Here is an 18,366-nt window from a genome sequence, read left to right as displayed (position 1 = left end):
AGCTTTGTGTCCAATACAAGTCTTTCTGGGCCAGAAAGCCACGGAATGATCCTATGGATTATTAATAATCTGAAGACAGAAGCTGTTCCTCAGGTTCCACTGTTCCTCATTTAAATATAATCATTTCTAAAAGTAAATTAGATGCTCAACTCATCAGGCAGCTGAGGTTGCAGTGCGGGACAGGACAGAAGCCATGTTGGGTGCCTCCCTATGCAGCTTGTCCCAGCAGTCTCCTGTCCAGGAACCTTGCTTGGGTTCAGCTGAGCTGTTGCTCAATAAGAATAATCCTGCCAAACTTCATTGGCTGGCACCTCCTCCCCAGCTAGGCCAGAGTGATCCAGTTGCTCAGCTTTCACTCTGGTCAGCTGGGGAATAAATGCTAAACTGACCAGACAAACATCTCTCCAAACCTCATCCCACCAGTGAATATATTCCACTGGAATCAGATGGGGGGCTTGAAATTTGTGGCAGGGGAACGGTTGTGCTAGGCCAAGGGCAGACATTTTGCCCACAGCCACTGATGACTGTGTGACCATGCTGAGTTTCTGCCCAGCTGGAACTTTACTGGCTTTCCCATGTGATTGAGCAGAGGGGTTGGATTGGCAGATTCATTGATCAACATTCTTGTTGGTTGGTGCCTGGATTCAGATCCACGCAAGCACCAAATCTATTTACAGTTGTAACCAAATAAAGTTTTGACCTATTTCTTTCCATTTGATGGTGCCTGTTTAATCTCTGATTTTATCATGTAGGATGGAACTTGCCCCTGTGCATGCACTCAATTTTAAATCATGATTTTTATTTTTATTCTATTGAATATTATTTAAAAAAATATTTTTATTTCTGTATATTAATTCTTAAATGACATAGCATTCTCTAAATTGATTATTTATTTATTTTAATTTATTCAATTATACTCACTCACAAACTCAGTGGTAGAGGCATGTAAGGCAAGCTAGATGCCAGTTGGAAACTCTTTGTGGCTGATCAGAAATTGAGAGCTCCCAAATCATGGAGACATGGAGGAGGCTTGCAAGGAAATGGCTGCAGACATTTGAGGGAGTCTAGAAAGCTTCTTTTCTATTTCCTTGTTTAACAAATGCTTGATTGTTAATGGAAGACCAAAGCTCTTCTCTATTAATTACTGAATGAAATGGATTGTTCCCTAGGTAATTGCTTCCCCTTTGGCATTCTGTTTCCACCTCAGGGTGATTTTCATCAGTAGACCACTTACTTGTTAAATAAAATAACTCTTAATGTTTTACTCATGGTCAATTCTGTTTCAGTAAAAGCCTATCCACAGTCTAAAACCGGTGAGCCACACATGACTGGAAAAATTGCATCAATGACATCTAAAGGGCACTCTGTATGTGTGTAAAATATATAACCAAGGGGGTTGTGGACTGGGAATTGGAGCAACCTATGGCACCCCATGTGGCTACATGCAGCCACATTATCACCACCATCACCATCATTGTGATGGTAATGATATGTCATCCTGCCTTTCTCTCAATAATTGGGAGAAAGGTGGATATCAACATGCCTGGTTTTCATCACATAATGGTCTCCATCACATAATAGTTGTACTCCTTTTTTTGGGTCTCAGTTTTGGTTTTTTAACATTCCTCCCAAAAGAGTCCTACTCTTAGCTTGTGGGTGTGACTGCTATGCAAGGGGGCCACACCCAGCTGATCACCTCTATGAAGGGAAAAAGCCCATGGCTGTGTGAGCCTTCAATCACCCACATTCAGCCCTGTAGCCAGAAAGGGGGGGGGGCTTGAGGGGTTTCAACCTCCCCCCTGAAATTCTCAGGGTGTTCCGCGAGAAGGCCTTACTGGTACATTATTTAAACTGTTATGTTTATTCATATCATGATCTGATCATCATGCTCAATATATCCCATATGCATGGGGGTATTGGGATAATTATACAAAAGGTTTGCTAGGGTAGATCCTGAGCGCCCCCCCCCCCCCCAAAAATCAAAATCCTGGCTATGGGCCTGCCCATGTAAATACTTGGTAGCCAAGAGAGGCCTCATAGCTGTCAACAGTGGGTGTGCAGATGGCTTTGCAGATACAGGGTTTCCCCTGGCTGCTAGAGCTGCAGAAAAAAATCTTTGTGAAAAAAAATCTTTGTGGAGCCCCTCCACCAGAGGGCTATCCTTTTTGAGGAGGGAGCTCCAAAGTCTGGGAGTAGTCACTGTGAAGGATCTCTCTCTCTCTTGTTCCCATCAAACAAGCCTGAGAAGATAGTGAGACAAAGACAAGGGCTTCTCCAGACAACCTTGGAACTCTCCTGGGCACATCCAGGTAGATAGGATCTGCCTGGACCCAGAGGCGGACCTAGGTAATTTTCAACGGTAAGCATTTTGGTGTGTTCCCCCCTCCCCCAACCAATAATTGATATTTATTTTCTGTTCGTCATGGGAGTTCTGTGTGCCATATTTGGTTCAATTCCATCATTGGTGGAATTCAGAATGCTCTTTGATTTTAGGTCAAATATACATTCCAGTAACTACAACTCACATATGTCAAGGTCTATTTTCCCCCAAGGGCGCCTCAAGAGCGCCTCTGGGCAAAATCAACTATACTGCGAAATATTACTTTGCGTAATGGGTTGAGCCGCCCCTGCCTGGACCCAAGCCATATAAGCATTCAAAGTCAGCTCACGTCTTGTTCACTGCAGTTTTTTCATACTACACAGTTATAAGACCATGGTTCCACTTTACCCGTTATGGCAACATTCTATGGAAACTTAGGATCTGGGTTTGGGGAGAGGTATATAGAACAACAAATTACAAACACCAAGATACTATAGGATACAGTTGTGGCAGTTAATGTGGGATCATAATGCTGTACTACTAAGGGTGCTCTCAAGCAGAAAATGTGTACAGTGAAGATGTACAGCACAATAAGTAATGAATTCAACATAACTCAGCTGACCCTTACTAGATTCAGGAGGAAGAGCAGGACAAGAAGGTAACTATATATTTTTGCTAGGACTGTTTTCCTACACTGCTGGAACAGTTTTAGTTATTTTACCTGACAGACACATTCTTACTTGTCTCTCAGCTGATAATGACTCCAGTGTCCACAAATATCTTCAATGCCTGCTTTTAAATGATCCATCAACTGCAAACACACACAATTCGAAACAGAAGTGAACTTAGAGTGCTGTAGTTTTTACAAGGCTACTATATAGACATTTTGTATCCCAACAGAACTACAAAACTATTTTCAGTTGTAAAATAGGAATACTGCTAAGAATCATGTTGCAGGATTCTCTCTGCATTAACTTCTTTTGAAGACACAATCCACTTCATTAGATCCTAGCATTAGTCAGTGTAATTTCTAGTCTTAATATTATTCTTAGTTTGATGGGTAAATTATATAGGTCCCTCCACCTCTGGGTGTCACTAAAGTTGGACTGAGTATCCATCTGGACATTAAAGTTTATTTTAAAATGCATTGACTTCTGGTCCAGCATTTTAATTCCACTGGAAGTCAAGAAACGAAGAAAAATTCTAAAGAAGCATCTATTTATTTAGGTCCAACACATTTCAACAAATAAGGGCCATAGCTAAGAGACAAGAAAATGACTTTGCATGCAGCAGATTGAAGATTGACAGCTTGAGTTGAATCCAAACTATATTGAAAACAGACATATTGGAAGTAACGGTCTTAAGTAGGGTTTGGCTAATTCGGTCTCATTGACTACAACTGCATTAATTCTACATGATAGATGAATCCTAAGTCTGAATTCAGCTCTGTTCTAGACTATAAGTAGCAAAGGATCTGACAAAATATTAACTTGCTCCATAAAACCCTACTTTCAATTAAAAGTATACATTTTAAAAATTAATCTTACACGTTCATGAATTTCCTCATTGATAGACTCTTTTTTATTGGTCTTCTTAACATCAAGGAACTTTACAAGTGGTCTAATGGTAATTCCCTTCATTTGGAACAAAGAGAGAAGAAAATTATGTAGTTCAGTTGTGTAACAGAACATGCTGAATCCTAATGACATGACATGGTCAAATCAGTGGGTACATCCTGCCTAATGTGGCCCTTTGCTTAGAAATGGGTGAATATAGAGTTGTTCACCACAAGCACTAAATCTGCTTGCCTTGATTCTACTGTCCCTAGAAGGATGATATGCAAACATAAACAACATACATACAATGTAATTGCTTCACAAGATTGTCCAGAAAAATAACCCTGACTATTGACCATGTGGAAATGTCTGAATGAAAAGTATCATCCAGATACGTCATCCCTGTAGGGAAGGGCAAAGTAAGTAGCATAGGAGGCAACATCTTATTTTGTGTGATAGATTAGGGGAGAGTAATACTACTACTACTACTAATAATAATAATAATAATAATAATAATAATCAACTTTATTTCCAGACTGCCCTCTCTTCCTGGAGGGATTCAGGACAGTTTACATACATACAAAATGGCAACCATTCAATGCCACAATAACATGACACAATAAGGAGAGGAAGCTTATGATCTACTAAGCAATCAAAACCGGCTTACAAAGCATATCAGACCCGTTAGATCAAGAAAGAGAAACCCATTCCTATGTATGTTATTAGACTGAAACTTCTATAATCTTTTACTATTAATGAGAGTTACAACCTAATATCAACCACAAATTATGCATGACAATGCTGCCTTATGAATTATAAGTATTCTTACCTGGATGAAGACAGTAAAATATATCACCACAATAGTAGAAGTAATAAACATTTTCTTTCTAAGAAAAAGACCTGCAGGAAGCAAAAACGCAAGGGAGAAATTGCTGGCTCCTCGTAGACCGCTGTAGATGATAATAAGTTGATCTTTAAAAGTGAATCTATAGGTCCGGAAAATGTTGCTGATGCTGAACAGAAAAAACACACCTGGAAAAAAAATGAACAGAAATGTACTGCTAACAAAATAAAAATAAATGAATTCATATTTCCACAAAAACAAGACACAAAAGGTACTATGTAGGAATGCGGCATCTATGTTAGAGAGTGGCAAAGACTGAAATGTAAGTTGTTGGAAAGCTTGACTTGCAATTGTCTAAACCAGAATTTAGAAATTTATGAAAATGGAATATAATGACATACTTATACCATCTATAACTGAGCAGTGGCAGTCATATCAACTAACTATTTAACATCAATTATGTTATCAATTAAATTAGACATTTTCTAATGATTACTGTGTATATGATATTACTCATTGAGAAGTCCAGGGACACTCTGAAGAGAGGGGAAATTGTCAATGCCATATCGGGGGGCAGCCACCATCATTTTCTTGTCCAGACATTGCAAAAGGCCAGAAATGGCACCACAGTGGAGAGAGCAGAAGGGGTCAGTGCGTCTTCTAGGTTCTCCCAGGACTTACTAAGCTATTGCCTTTCCCTACCCTTCTCAGAGGGATAGTTCCTTTTTTGATAGGAGTTTGGGTACAGCACTCACACTGACCTGTGGATAAGTCAACCCAGTTTTATTGAACTGATTTTTGACTAAAATTTCTAGGCTTTTAAGAAGTATATAGGATAACTAATAAAATAAGAAATTATACTAAAGATCCAACAAATGTTACCCTAACAGATGGTTCTTTCCTGAAAATCTAGTTCTCTTGGATTTTTGCAATAGTATTTGTTACTTTCTGCTTATCTCTCAGGGTTGGGTAATTATAGTGTTTTGTTTAATAAATGTAAAGGTTTTCCCCTGGCATTAAGTCCAGTCATGTCCATCTCTGGAGGTTGGTGCTCATATCCATTTCTAAGCCGAAGAGCCAGCGTTGACCATAGACACCACCAAGGTCATGTGGCTGGCATGACTGCATGGAGCACCGTTACCTTCCTGCCAGAGGGGTACCTATTGATCTACTCACATTTGCATGTTTTCAAACTGCTAGGTTGGGTTTACAAGATTCAAATTATTACAGAAACAAAGGACAATCCAGATGTTGTTAGATGTCTTGGGTTTTTGTTTGTTTGTTTGTTTTCATTCATGATTACAGTATGATCAGTTAATCACTTCTAAGGTTTAATGATTTTAAAACAACAAAAACATAATGTGCCCTATACCCATCATGGCATGAATCTATCTCCGATAGGTTTTTTGACCTTTCTCACAGATGTGTCAGTCTTGACAAACCAAATCCACGCAGCCCACTTTACCACTTTTTCTTATCACGAAAAGCAGATCATGCCATATGTGGTTGTGTAGTGTGGGATATTCCCACATTAGGCAACCTTAACCCATCCTAACTGTTATATGCAGGCCTGCCCATTTTCCTTTATTACCTTGCAGGTAGCTTCTCCCTTCCTATCTGCCTCTATATATGTCTTTGACATATATTGTTTTGTGATACCAGGTGACTCATATTCAAGTGGTATATCTAAATGTTATTAGGAAAACAGATTTCACTCCTCTCAAAGCTTCCTGAAGCAATCAATTCAGAGTATTTCTTATCCATTGTCTTTGTATTATACAGTTATTTGTGAAATAACCTGAACAATGGAACACACCTATTAAGGTTCTCACCAGACTGGTAAAGCCAGTCAACACTGAGATTTCTAGCTTCACTCCCTCTCTCCTGGTGCTTAATGGTGTGTCTTTCAAAGCTTGGAAAAATTAGCTTATGGCAGTATAATTACAATGCTGGCCAGAGAATTCTGAGAGCTATCTCACTCAAAAGCCAATTCCTCAATCTTTGTCTTAAGATGGGCAGACTTCAATTTTATTAGATATACTGCACATTTATTAAACTTCTGAGAGTAATCGAGAGCCACATGAAAAATGGTAGCATAGAATTGGGAGAAAATGGTTTTTTCTTTAAAAATTCCAACTACAAAAGACTCCCGAATCACCAAAAACATGTATGGAATTTATTTTGATTCAATTGGATATACTGTGGTTGTGACTAGCAACTTGATTTAGGTTAGAGGTGGAGAACGTGTGACTTGTGAGTTGCATGAAGGTCTTGAGCTTTTCTCTTTCATGCACCAAAGCCCCATAAACCTTCTTCTTCTTTTAATTTCAAGGCTCATTTAGATGTCTCTCTGCATGTGCATACACACACATAAAAACCATTTGGAAATGTAGCAGTTTTGCTTTCCAATCCCACATAAAGTTTTTACAAGTGGGAGTGATGTGGCATCATGTTTGGTATAGCAGTGTGGCCTGTATGTGTGGAAGGAGAATTTTCTTCAGTCCTGATTAAAGTCTCCCAAATAAGGATTAGAAGCTCTAAGTACACACTGGACCCAATATACTGTTACACACACACATTTAGTTATTATTATTTTTTTGCTTTTTACCCTTGTTCAAGATTTTATTTCAAGGTTGCTATTTATGGGTGGGTGGATGAAGTTTGGCTTTTTGCTATTTTCACTGGGAGTAAGAAAATGCTCTGCAGTCACTTGTACATCTCCAAGAGATCTATGGGCAGATGCCAGTTTTCCTTCTGCCCATCCCTGCTTTCAATCCTGTAAAACACTACCTTCCACCTGCTTTGACTTTATTGACATATCTCTTACTTACTTAGTGCCCTCCAAAGGATGCAGAAGAACAATGTAAAGCACACGAAAGCCCAGTTCCATTCATGATTCCAACCAACAGTGGACACTCCCATGAATACAAATATCAGGGTTTCACTTATACTGCTCAGCATTTTCATGAAATACTTGATTGTTGTATAGGAATTTTGGGAAACGTTTGCCTCCACGTATTTTTTCATAGTTACTGCACATGCTGTGATCCTGTTCATTCAGAAACACAAAGGAAAGCATGAATGAGCCATTGGAAGAAATGCAGAAGAAGCCTTTTCCCTAAGTACCTCGTTTCTGATTGTGTATCTAATAAGATAATGGATGTTTCCATTTTGTTTTTGTTTTTTTGGTACACTGCAATCCAACCTGAGGTTGAAACTTGTCAGTAGAGAAGGAGTGCTGAATCAGTCTAGGAAAATTCCATTTTTAAATTACAACTCCTAGAATCCACCAGCCAAGACAGTCATGACCCATGCAGACTGATCAGTTATAGTCCAAGGTAACCCTTCCAAGCTCTGGACTACAAGGGTTACCTTGGACTATAACCTTTTCCAGATGTTTTTGGCTATAGGTCCAATTGTATCTGATTACTTGGACCAATGTGATCTGTTACTGAAATTTTCTGGAGGGGACTAAATGGTGTAAACCTACTCTAAATGACTTCTTAACCAAGTCAGACCATTGATATGCCTAACTCTGTATTATCTATATTAAATTTTAACAACCTGATCTTGACTACCAATCCATCAGGTCTTCTTCTGTGGAACAGACTGAGAAAGCTGTTTATGGTATATGATCATATCTGCCTGGAGATGCCAGAAACTGACCCTAGCCACTTTTTGTATGCACATGTTGTTTTTGTCTGAACTGTGACCTTCTTCATGTTGCTTAGAATTGCAAACTAATCTGGGGTTGTAGGTCTATAGTTGCTAATTCGAAGTATTCTATCATTAGAAGCAATCAACACAACATTCAGGCAGTTTGGGAACAGGAATGTAGCTACCTTCTCAAATAAGAAGTATTGTCTCCCAAATGAAATTTTCCTTCAGCCTGCCTTTCAAATCTCATGCAGTAATCGACAGTTTACCATTTAGAAACACATTTCTGCTAACACAGCAAAGAAAAAGAAGTCTAGGTGTGAATGACTATCAATGTTAAATTCTCTACAATGCTAGATATTTGGAGACTAGTCAAAAATTTCATTGGAAGTGGCAGAATTTCCATTTGAGGGCCAAGTCCTCATTGTGTGAAAATTAGACATGTTAACCTTATGCCACTAATACTTTCAAACTGAGGTGTATCTATGAAGGGGCAACACAATGAGGACTTGGCCCTCAAATGGAAATTCTGCCACTTCCAATGAAATTTTTGACTAGTCTCCAAATGTCTAGCATTGTAGAGAATTTAACATTGTGTAAATTTGCCTCTATGACAGCTTTGACCTGAGCTAAGATCTTCAGCAGTAACAATGAGATAGTGCCCTGCATCACTCCTGAGGGGAGCAGGATTGCAGGAATGTCCATGTGTCACAAACCATTGTCCTCCAACAAAGAATTATGGTCAAGGAACTCAGGGGAAAAATAGAGTAGGTACCACTGCTTCCCTGCCCAGCACCTGCCATCTAAGATAGTTTTCTCACTGACTAACACTAGGACTATCCAGATAACAAAGCTAATATTCCTCATAATGTTACTATTCCACCTAGGGGACATTTGCTAGGAAAAAATAGTGCTAACTGAACTTAATTTATAGCACCTATGGACAACAGACTCATTGAAAACAGTGGGACAAGTTACTATAGTTATGACTGGGAATGTATGTAGAGCATGTTTGCTAATTTCTTATATTTCAGTGAGAACAGCTGCCTCATCATGTTAATACATCTCATTGAAATGATTGAAGAAATGGTTCAAATAACTATTGCCTCCTCAATATTTTTTCAACAGGTCAAGACCAGCATAATTATCAACAGTAGTATCAATTGCAAAAAAATGGATTTGTGTGGGAAAATGTTACATTTTGTGCAATAGTTCAGATATATTATGCTGTTGCACAAACAAATATCCACACATTCTTCATCAAATGGCCCATAAATGAAAGAAATTAATCTAAATTGCTTTAAAAAATCATAGTTTTATCCACAAATTTTAAGCAACCCTTTGAAAATCCTAACTAGGCAGCCTTAAACCTCTCATAAAAAAGATTCCAGTGCAGACTGAGCATGCTTGGTAACCACATAGTAGATCCAGTTTGAAAATACCTTCCTTCCAAAAGCCTGTCCCTGTGTACACTGGCCTAAACATCTGTAATACTTAGTAAATACCTGGATTTATATTTATCTGAATTTGTTGATATAAACAGAGGAAGTACGTTAAAGAAGTTGTTTATTTGACTTGCTTGTTGCATTTCTTAAGAGCAATTGGTGTTCTTAAATATGCTCTGACACAGGCAAGAACTTAAGCGTGTAGGAGAGAAATGAGAAGTCTGTTCAGTGGTGAAAACTGGTTGCTGTTATACTCACGCCAAGATGCCAGAAATGTAAAGTGTTTCCGCAGCTAAGTATGACAAATAGCTGAACATGAAGACCAGGAGAGGTTCAATGGCTGAGAAGTTCTTTGTGAATCGAGTCATAAATGCTGCCACAAAACCAAACACAATGCCAAACAGCACCCCGCCAAGACTCACGACAAAAAAACGAGTAAATCCTGCCAGGATGTCAACTGGTTCAATCTCTTCATATTTATGCATCTTGGTAAAGTCAATGAGGATGTTGTATAAGACCTGATCAGGGAAATAAATACATATCTCATCTCTTTGTTACTCCAAAGTGCCACTTTGACAAAGATTGGGACAGGGGATTTCAGGCCTTAGATTTAAAGATGCCCACCCCCTCTGAATTACATGCCAACCCTGGAGTTCCTGTAGATGGCCAGATCATCACTGTGTGGTTTGTTAGCTGTTGTTTATTTTCTCCCATTCTAAAAGTTTGAAATATTTATCATTAAGCAAGAGATTACTGGTGGGATACACTTTTTTGAGCTAAAATATACTGGTATTCATTTATTTATTGTTCCACCTCTTTTCCTTTTATCCAGGCCAGCTCTTGAAAACAGACTCCAAAGTCTGCTGTGAACACATGGTGCATGTACTCTGTTGAATGAATGCAGTTTGACACCACATTAACTGCCATTTCTCAGTGCTATGGAATTCTGGGAGTTGGCAGTTAAAATCTTTATTTATTTATTTATTTCATGCATTTTTGCCCCACCCTTCTTCCCCCGAAGGGGGATTCAGGACAGCCTCACACAAGCATCATATGATGCTATCAGCATATAAACAATCAAAAATTACATTTAAAACATTAAAAATAATTTAAAACACATTATACAATTCATTAAACAATAAATTAAACATGCCAATTAAAACCAAATCCAAGTCAGGGTAAATCCAATGTTGCGGATATCCTAAGTTTTCTTTCCAATTGCCGCTGTGCACTAATCAAATGCCTGGTCCCAAAGCCAAGTCTTCAATTGTCGTCTAAGGGACAGGAGGGAGGTGGCCAACCTGATGTCCTTAGGGAGAGAGTTCGACAGACAGAGGGCCACTGCCAAGAAGGCCCTGTCTCTCATCCCCACCAACAATTTTAGCCTTCTCTGCAAAAAGACTGCTGGGACCTCATCAAATTACAACTCCTAGGATTCCATAGCATTTAACCATGCACTTAAAGTTGTGTCAAATTGCATTCAGGATTCCCAATACCACCCCCTCCAAATGTTTCAATTTAGCAGGAATAACTTTCTTAAACCTCTGCCATTCCAATTTCTCTGCTGTTTTCAAAATATACTGGTTTTTGTCCATACATTACTCTTTAACCTTAGTTTACTGCAATGGCTGAAAATGTATTTCAAAGTGCAAATATACTCTTAACCCAGGTGAGCAGAAGTAAGAGAAAAGGAAAGAGTGGAGTCTTGTCCTTCCCAGCAAGCAAACTGTTGCAGCTTTTCCACAGTATAGCATCATGTACTGTGTGACTACAAACTTTTTCTTGAGTTATACAAAAGGACACACTTTGTACAAAGCAGGGGAGAATCCTATCATTTAATAAAGTCTTCCCCTGTGGAAATCCTGTTAGAGTTAACACTCCTTGAAGTGTGCACCAGGTGCTATCTCTGTCTCTCTCACAGATCATCTCATACTCTAATTTATCCAAAACAGAATCAATATTGCAAAGAAGCATTTCTGATTTAATTCCTTCCTCTTCCCCCTTCGGTTATGATTTTTGTTTATTCTGTACATTTGCATAAACTTCATTTTTAAAGCTCTAGTTTTACTGGCTTTCTTCTCTCCACCCATTTTCTTTTGATTTAACTAATCTTCTGCCACATAGTTCCAAAGGAAAGAAACTGTAACTGTAGACATCAAACATTGGAAGACACATCACTAACTAAAGTACTCTTAGAGCAGTAGAGTTATGTGGTCTTTTTTCCACTGAGCAATGTTCCATTTACATCAACATCAACTTTAATCAACATTAATCACATACATATTCATGCAGAAGTCCCAGTGATTTGGGAGAAGTGTGTACAGAATTGAATCTCAGCTGACATGTACTAAAAGGTGATTGGAATGCATGCATTTCTTATTACAGTTATGGGGGTTTTTTCCAGTTATATCTTCCTTAACAAACTACATTCCATTTATATCCTCGAGCGAAAACAATTGTACATGGCTTGTCCTTTGTCCCATTTTTGTGGTAAGAACAACCCTGAAAGTAAGTTGAGATGCTACATTAGGCTCACGAGGCCATGTGATTATTATGCTATGGACAAGCTGGATTGGATTTGATCTATAATGTACATTATAAAAGATTTGGGATGAATACATAATCTATAAAGTGCATCTCAGAGAAAGCTGTCATTTTGAGTAGGTTTGAGAAAGTCATTTTGACAAACACTCAAAGTGAGCAACAAAACAAATCAAAACAACAAATAAATAGAATCAGTTTAAAACTTAAATGACAACCAAAGAATAATTAAAAACACATAAACCTCATCATACACATTTACATCAAAAGGCTCTAAATAATTAAGGTGCAATTAAAAATATAAAATGATGAGTGATATAAAATATAATATTTATTCTTATGCTTATACATGCAAGTATGTTGTTTATTAATTTTGGATTTTTTAAATTTCCTAGGCTCAATAGGTACCACCTTGCTGGGAAGGTAATGGTGTTCCATGCAGTCATGTCAGCCACATGACCTTGGAGGTGTCTATGGACAAGGCCAGCTTAGAAATTGAGATGGGCACCAACCTCCAGAGTCAGACATGACTGGAATTAATGTCAGGGAAAAACCTTTACCTTTACTAGGCTCAGTACAAAAATTGTATGGTTTCTTTGTTTAAAGAAATTGTTTTGTGTATTCTTCCTCATTAATTACTTTTGCCCTTTTGTTACCTAGCCAAACTCCTTTGACCATGCTGATGTTACTCAGCCACATTTCCATCCATGAGATGTTGGAGAGTAAGCCATGCTTTCACCAAGGCAGGCAGGCCATATGCAAAATGTCATGTTGTATAAGTGATAAAAAAAATCCACCTTAATCCCTATTGTAAATTACTCATCATTTTAAATAACAGGAGAATGACAGGAAATCGAGCACCTAACATTTTAAATGCCAGGTTTCTACATACGTTGCAATGTACTTACCACTGTTATCCCATCATTTAGCAAAGATTCTCCAAATATCATCATATAAAGAGACTCATTAACAGACATTTCTTCAAATACAGCTAGGACTGCTGTAGGATCCACAGCTGAGATCATGCTCCCAAACATCAGGCTGTCAAGTAGGTTCACATCCTGGAGGTCAAAGGCTGTGATCCGGCAAATCCCATAAAGTGAGAAGCCAATGCCAAAGGCATTTATGAGAGATCCCATTGCAGACCACCACATAATTGATCCAAAATTTTCAAAAAAGGGCCGGGTTGGCATAAAATACCCTTGCTCCAGGATAATGGGAGGCAAAAGATACAAGAAATAAATGCTCGTAGTCATGACTGGTGGTGATTTATGGTCAGTGCCAAAAATAATTGCACCTACCAAGACACCCATAGCAATGAGAAGGCAGCTTTCTGGCATGAAGTGAGGCAGCTTGTGGTAGAGGTGGAAACCTAGAACAAAAGACATAGAAAAAATGTTACAATTTAAATGTTTATTTAAAAAAGAATAATGAAAAAAGCACATGTACTGCAAAGCAAAAGCCTATAACTGAGAAGGATGCTTTAAATTGTCAATGACGAGACCTTGGACTGGAACTCTGGACTATGATTTGGATTTGCATACTCAGATTTGGTTGTGTTAATATTTTAAGGGCCATTATATTAATGTATTTTAATGTATTTTTAATGTGGTTGACCCATTTATGTTAATTGCTATGCTGTATTTTTTTTTGTCGGCATCTAATGATTGCCAGTTGTAAGCCTCCCTGAGTCCCCTTCAGGGGTTGAGAAGGACGGGATAAAAATGTTTTAAATAGATAAATAAATAAATGTAACTGAGGATAATACATTTAAATGAGGATAGTGTTCTAAATTTAATTTTTTAATATTTGATATTTAATTTTCAGAAACAATTTGAAAACCTGTAGCCAAAACTGTAGCACAATGATAGATGCCAGAATACTAAATTGAATAACATAACATCTTGATTTTTTAAAATTTATTAGTCATGAATCTTGAGAAGATAGTGGTACAAGTCTAGCCAGAATATAGATTGGGGGGGGGGGGGGAGGAGGTTGCAAGTCAATTGAGTAAGAAACTCCCCTCCAAAAAAATAGCTTGCTAATTTATTTATTTATTTATTTATTTATTTATTCACAATGTTTGTATCCCGCCCATATCAGCCCGAAGGCGACTCAGGGCGGTGTACAAGTCGGCAACAATTAGATGCCATGTATAAAAATACATACATCAATAAAAAGCAAAAAAAAACACCAGAATACATTTAAAAACCATAAAAGCAATGAATAATAAAAATTATAAAAACCATGTCTTCTTGTTCAAATCCTCAACTGTTCCATCATCTTAACCATTCCTAGTTCATTTTCTGATTGGAGTTTTTCTGGTCATGCTGTGGTTCCAAATGCTTGCTCAAAGAGCCAGGGTTTCACTCTTTTTTTGAAAGGTCAGGAGGGAGAGGGCCAATCTAATATCCCTGGGTGGGGAGTTCCACAGCTGAGGGGCCACCACAGAGAAAGCCCTGTCTCTCGTCCCTGCCAAACGTGCTTCTGAAGCAGGTGGGATCGAGAGCAGGGCCTCCTCAGACGATCTCAAGTTCCTGGAGGGTTCATAGGGAGAGATGCATTTGGATAGATAAGCTGGGCCGGAACCGTTTAGGACTTTATAGGCTACAGCTAGCACTTTGAATTGTGCCTGTTAGCAAATTGGCAGCCAGTGGAGCTGATGCAACAGCGAAGTTGTATGCTCCCTGAGCGCCGCTCCCGTTAGTAACCTGGCCGCTGCACACTGAACCATTTGAAGCTTCCGAGCAGTTTTCAAAGGCAACCCCACATAGAGCGCATTGCAGTAGTCTATATGGGGTGTAGCCAGAGCATGGACCACCATGGCCAAGTCAGACTTCTCAAGGTACGGGAGCAGCTGGCGCACAAGCTTTAACTGTGCAAATACTCCCCTGGTCACCGCCGAAACCTGGGGTTCCAGGCTCAGCTATGAGTCCAGGATCACACCCAAGCTGCAAACCTGCATCTTCAGGGGGAGTGTAACCTCATCCAACACAGGCTGTAACCTTATGCCCTGTTTGGCCTTGCAACTGACCAGGAGTACCTCTGTCTTGTCTGGATTCAATTTCAATTTGTTCACCCTCATCTAGAGTGTCATAGCAGCCAAGCACCAGTTCAGGACCTGAACAGCCTCCCTAGTAGCAGGTGGGAAGTAGTGACAGAGTTGGATGTCATCTGCGTACAGATGACACCGCACCCCAAAACTCCAGATGATCACTCCCAGCAGTTTCATGTAAATGTTAAACAACATGGGGGACAGGATAGAACCCTGCGAGACTCCACAAGACAATGGTTGTGGGGTTGAGCAGGTGTCCCCCAACAACGCCTTCTGAGAACAATCCTCTAGGAAGGACCGGGACCACTACAAAAGAGTGCCTCCAAGGCCCATTTCTGCGAGGCATCCCATAAGGACATCGTGGTCGATGGTATCGAAGGCCACTGAGAGATCTAGCAGAACCAACAGGGACACAATCCCTCTGTGTAGCTTCCGACATAGATCATCAACTAAGGCGACCAAGGCTGTCTCGGTACCATGTCCCACCCTAAAACCAGACTGTGCCTGGTCCAGATAATCCGTGTCTTCCAAGAATACATGGAGTTGTGAGGCCACCACATGTTCCAAGATTTTGCCCAAAAAGGGTAGATTGGAAACAGGCCGATAGTTGACAAATTGAGTGGGGTCCAGTGATGGCTTTTTCAGCAGTGGATTTATCACAGCTTGTTTTAAGTTCACTGGAATGTTGCCTTCCCAAAGGGAGGCATTAACCACCACCTTCACCCATTTGGCCAATCCCCCTCTGGCCTCCTTTAGAAGCCAGGATGGACAGGGGTCTAGGATGCATGTGGTCGCCCTCATTCCTCCAAGTATCTTGTCCACATCCTCGGGTTTCACTAATTGAAATAAATCCCTCAAAATCAGACAAGCAGATGCTCGTGTTACATCATCAGAAACTGCCATTAACATGGTGTTCAGGTCAGAATGGATCAAAGCGACTTTGTCCACAAAGAACCGAGCAAATGCTTCACAGCATGCCACCGAGGTGTCAGAGTTCCCGTCCATCTGGAATGGTGAGATTTAACAGATCTCTGACAACTCAAAACAGCTCCTCCGGACTGTTCTTTGCAGACGCAACCTTGTGCTCAGTCACTGAAAGCCACAGGGACAAAGTCTATTAATTATACAATCCTATGCACTCTTAACTGAGAGTAAGACCTACTGAATAGAAACACACTGTAAAACTGAATGCTCCTCTCCATATTGATTCAGAAACAAAACCTGGAGTTTTAGCTATAGTACATTAAATATTTTTGTTAAGCTTCGAGGCATATATTGCAGAAACAAAGTAACTTCTGTTCAAACTGAAAAGTATAGTATAGTACAATCCCTGTATCCACAAGGGATACATTCCTGAACTTCACATAAACCACAAATAATAAAAAAACTATCTTAGAATGAAGGTCATGTGGCCCAAGAATACCACAGAGTTGTGTTAGAAGACCTAGAAAATGTCGAGAGAGAGAATAAAGTTTTTTGGATGTGGATAAATGAAACCACAGATAGGTCCTGTGAATTCAGGGGCTGTACTGCATATTATTCAGAATACCAAAATGCTGCTTTCATTCAATTAATTTTGCAACATCCTCTTGCTGCAATCTGAAATGTTTCATATACAGAAGTAAATTCTATTAAATTAGTCTTACTCCCAGGTTATTGAATACGGGACTCAAAGGATGTTCACTTTTAATACTATTAACACTTTGTGTTGTTGCATTATTGGTAACAAGGGTGTTTAATTGTTCACATCAAGTATTGTCAAGCCACTGAAGGAATCAGAATATATTACCATGCTAGTAATATTTTCTTTATGTTATTTTCTTAATAAATCTACTTTTAACCTTTGTATGTAGGGATGTGCAGTAGAGTCATATGCATGTTTACTCCAGAGGAAGCCCCATGAGATGAGTTTCCTCCCAGGAAAGTATGTATAAAGCTGCAACAAAAATGTTTTGACTTACCTATTTTCGCAAGAGAGGCCAAGAGAATCCAAAGGGTGACTTCGTAGGGTATTTGCACATATTCATAATCCACTGTGAAAACATGCAACCTCTCATCTCTCCCTGATTCGGTAGCATCAAATGGGTCAGCTTTACCTGAAGAACTAGCATTCCTGGGTGGCAATTTCACATAGCTGGCAGCAAAACAATCTTCCAAGGTTGATAGAAAGAGTAATAGCCAGAGAAAATTCATACACTGGAGGCTCCGGCTGCCCATGCTGAAGAAGAAAACTTCTCTGTATTCTCTAAAACAGATATTTTTCACAAAAATGCCTTTTTGAATTTTCTTGTTCCTACGTTTACGAACATGGATTGCCGAAGGAACATAATTAGTTTGTATCCAGCTGGTTTCATTGTGCCAAAGTGCTTTTCTTCATTAACAGCCGATTTGAAGTCAAGCTTGACTTGGAGAAAAAGGGTCCTGCAATTCTGCAATTTATTGCTGCCCCTGGCATGGATTGCAATGGTAGCCTCTTACAAAATACGGTTTTGTGCCCAATATGACTGTTTCTAAGCTAAGTAACAATACTATGAACTACTAAAAATCTGAATACAGAGGCTGCTCTGCAGGTTTCTCTCCCGCTGTTACTCACCCCAGTTTATCTAAGCTTAATCATTTCTGACTGTGTAGAAAATGGATAGTTCTCATTTACAAATACATTGAATATGTTAGAGACATCTAGTGGATACAAATGAGAAAAACACTAGAAAGCACGGGATATACTTGGGAGTATCAAACATCTAAACTCTTGGTGACCTTTCTTATAAACTCAAAAGGTGTGAAACTAGTCAAACTAGAAAATACTTTAACTTCTAAATACTATGACTGAAAAAGAAACATCACTTATGTGAATTGTGTCCCCCACTTATTTGTTGTTTTATTACCATAAAGATACTTGTAATTTATCCTGTGTATAATATACCCCAGAAGCCACAGCATGTTGTATT

At 39.1% G+C, this 18,366-nt stretch overlaps 1 protein-coding gene across 1 annotated transcript in view; it reads right to left on the bottom strand.

Moving 5' to 3' along the window:
• SLC9A4 (solute carrier family 9 member A4) overlaps positions 1 to 17,692 on the bottom strand; it is a 33,249-nt gene extending 15,557 nt beyond the window's left edge. The window contains exons 1-7 of the mRNA XM_060767099.2: positions 17,380 to 17,692; positions 13,272 to 13,735; positions 10,081 to 10,340; positions 7,552 to 7,769; positions 4,706 to 4,908; positions 3,868 to 3,954; positions 3,061 to 3,131 (exon numbers count right to left, since the gene is read on the bottom strand). Coding sequence (XP_060623082.2) covers positions 3,061 to 3,131; positions 3,868 to 3,954; positions 4,706 to 4,908; positions 7,552 to 7,769; positions 10,081 to 10,340; positions 13,272 to 13,735; positions 17,380 to 17,635 — 1,559 coding nt within the window. The 5' untranslated portion in view covers positions 17,636 to 17,692. The remainder of the gene's footprint in view (positions 1 to 3,060; positions 3,132 to 3,867; positions 3,955 to 4,705; positions 4,909 to 7,551; positions 7,770 to 10,080; positions 10,341 to 13,271; positions 13,736 to 17,379) is intronic.
• Positions 17,693 to 18,366: the final 674 nt, after the last annotated feature.

Source organism: Anolis sagrei, chromosome 3, assembly GCF_037176765.1.
Source record: "Anolis sagrei isolate rAnoSag1 chromosome 3, rAnoSag1.mat, whole genome shotgun sequence".
NCBI lineage: Eukaryota > Metazoa > Chordata > Lepidosauria > Squamata > Dactyloidae > Anolis > Anolis sagrei.
Note: the sequence above shows the minus strand (reverse complement) of the source record. Positions and strands in the feature narration are given on the sequence as shown.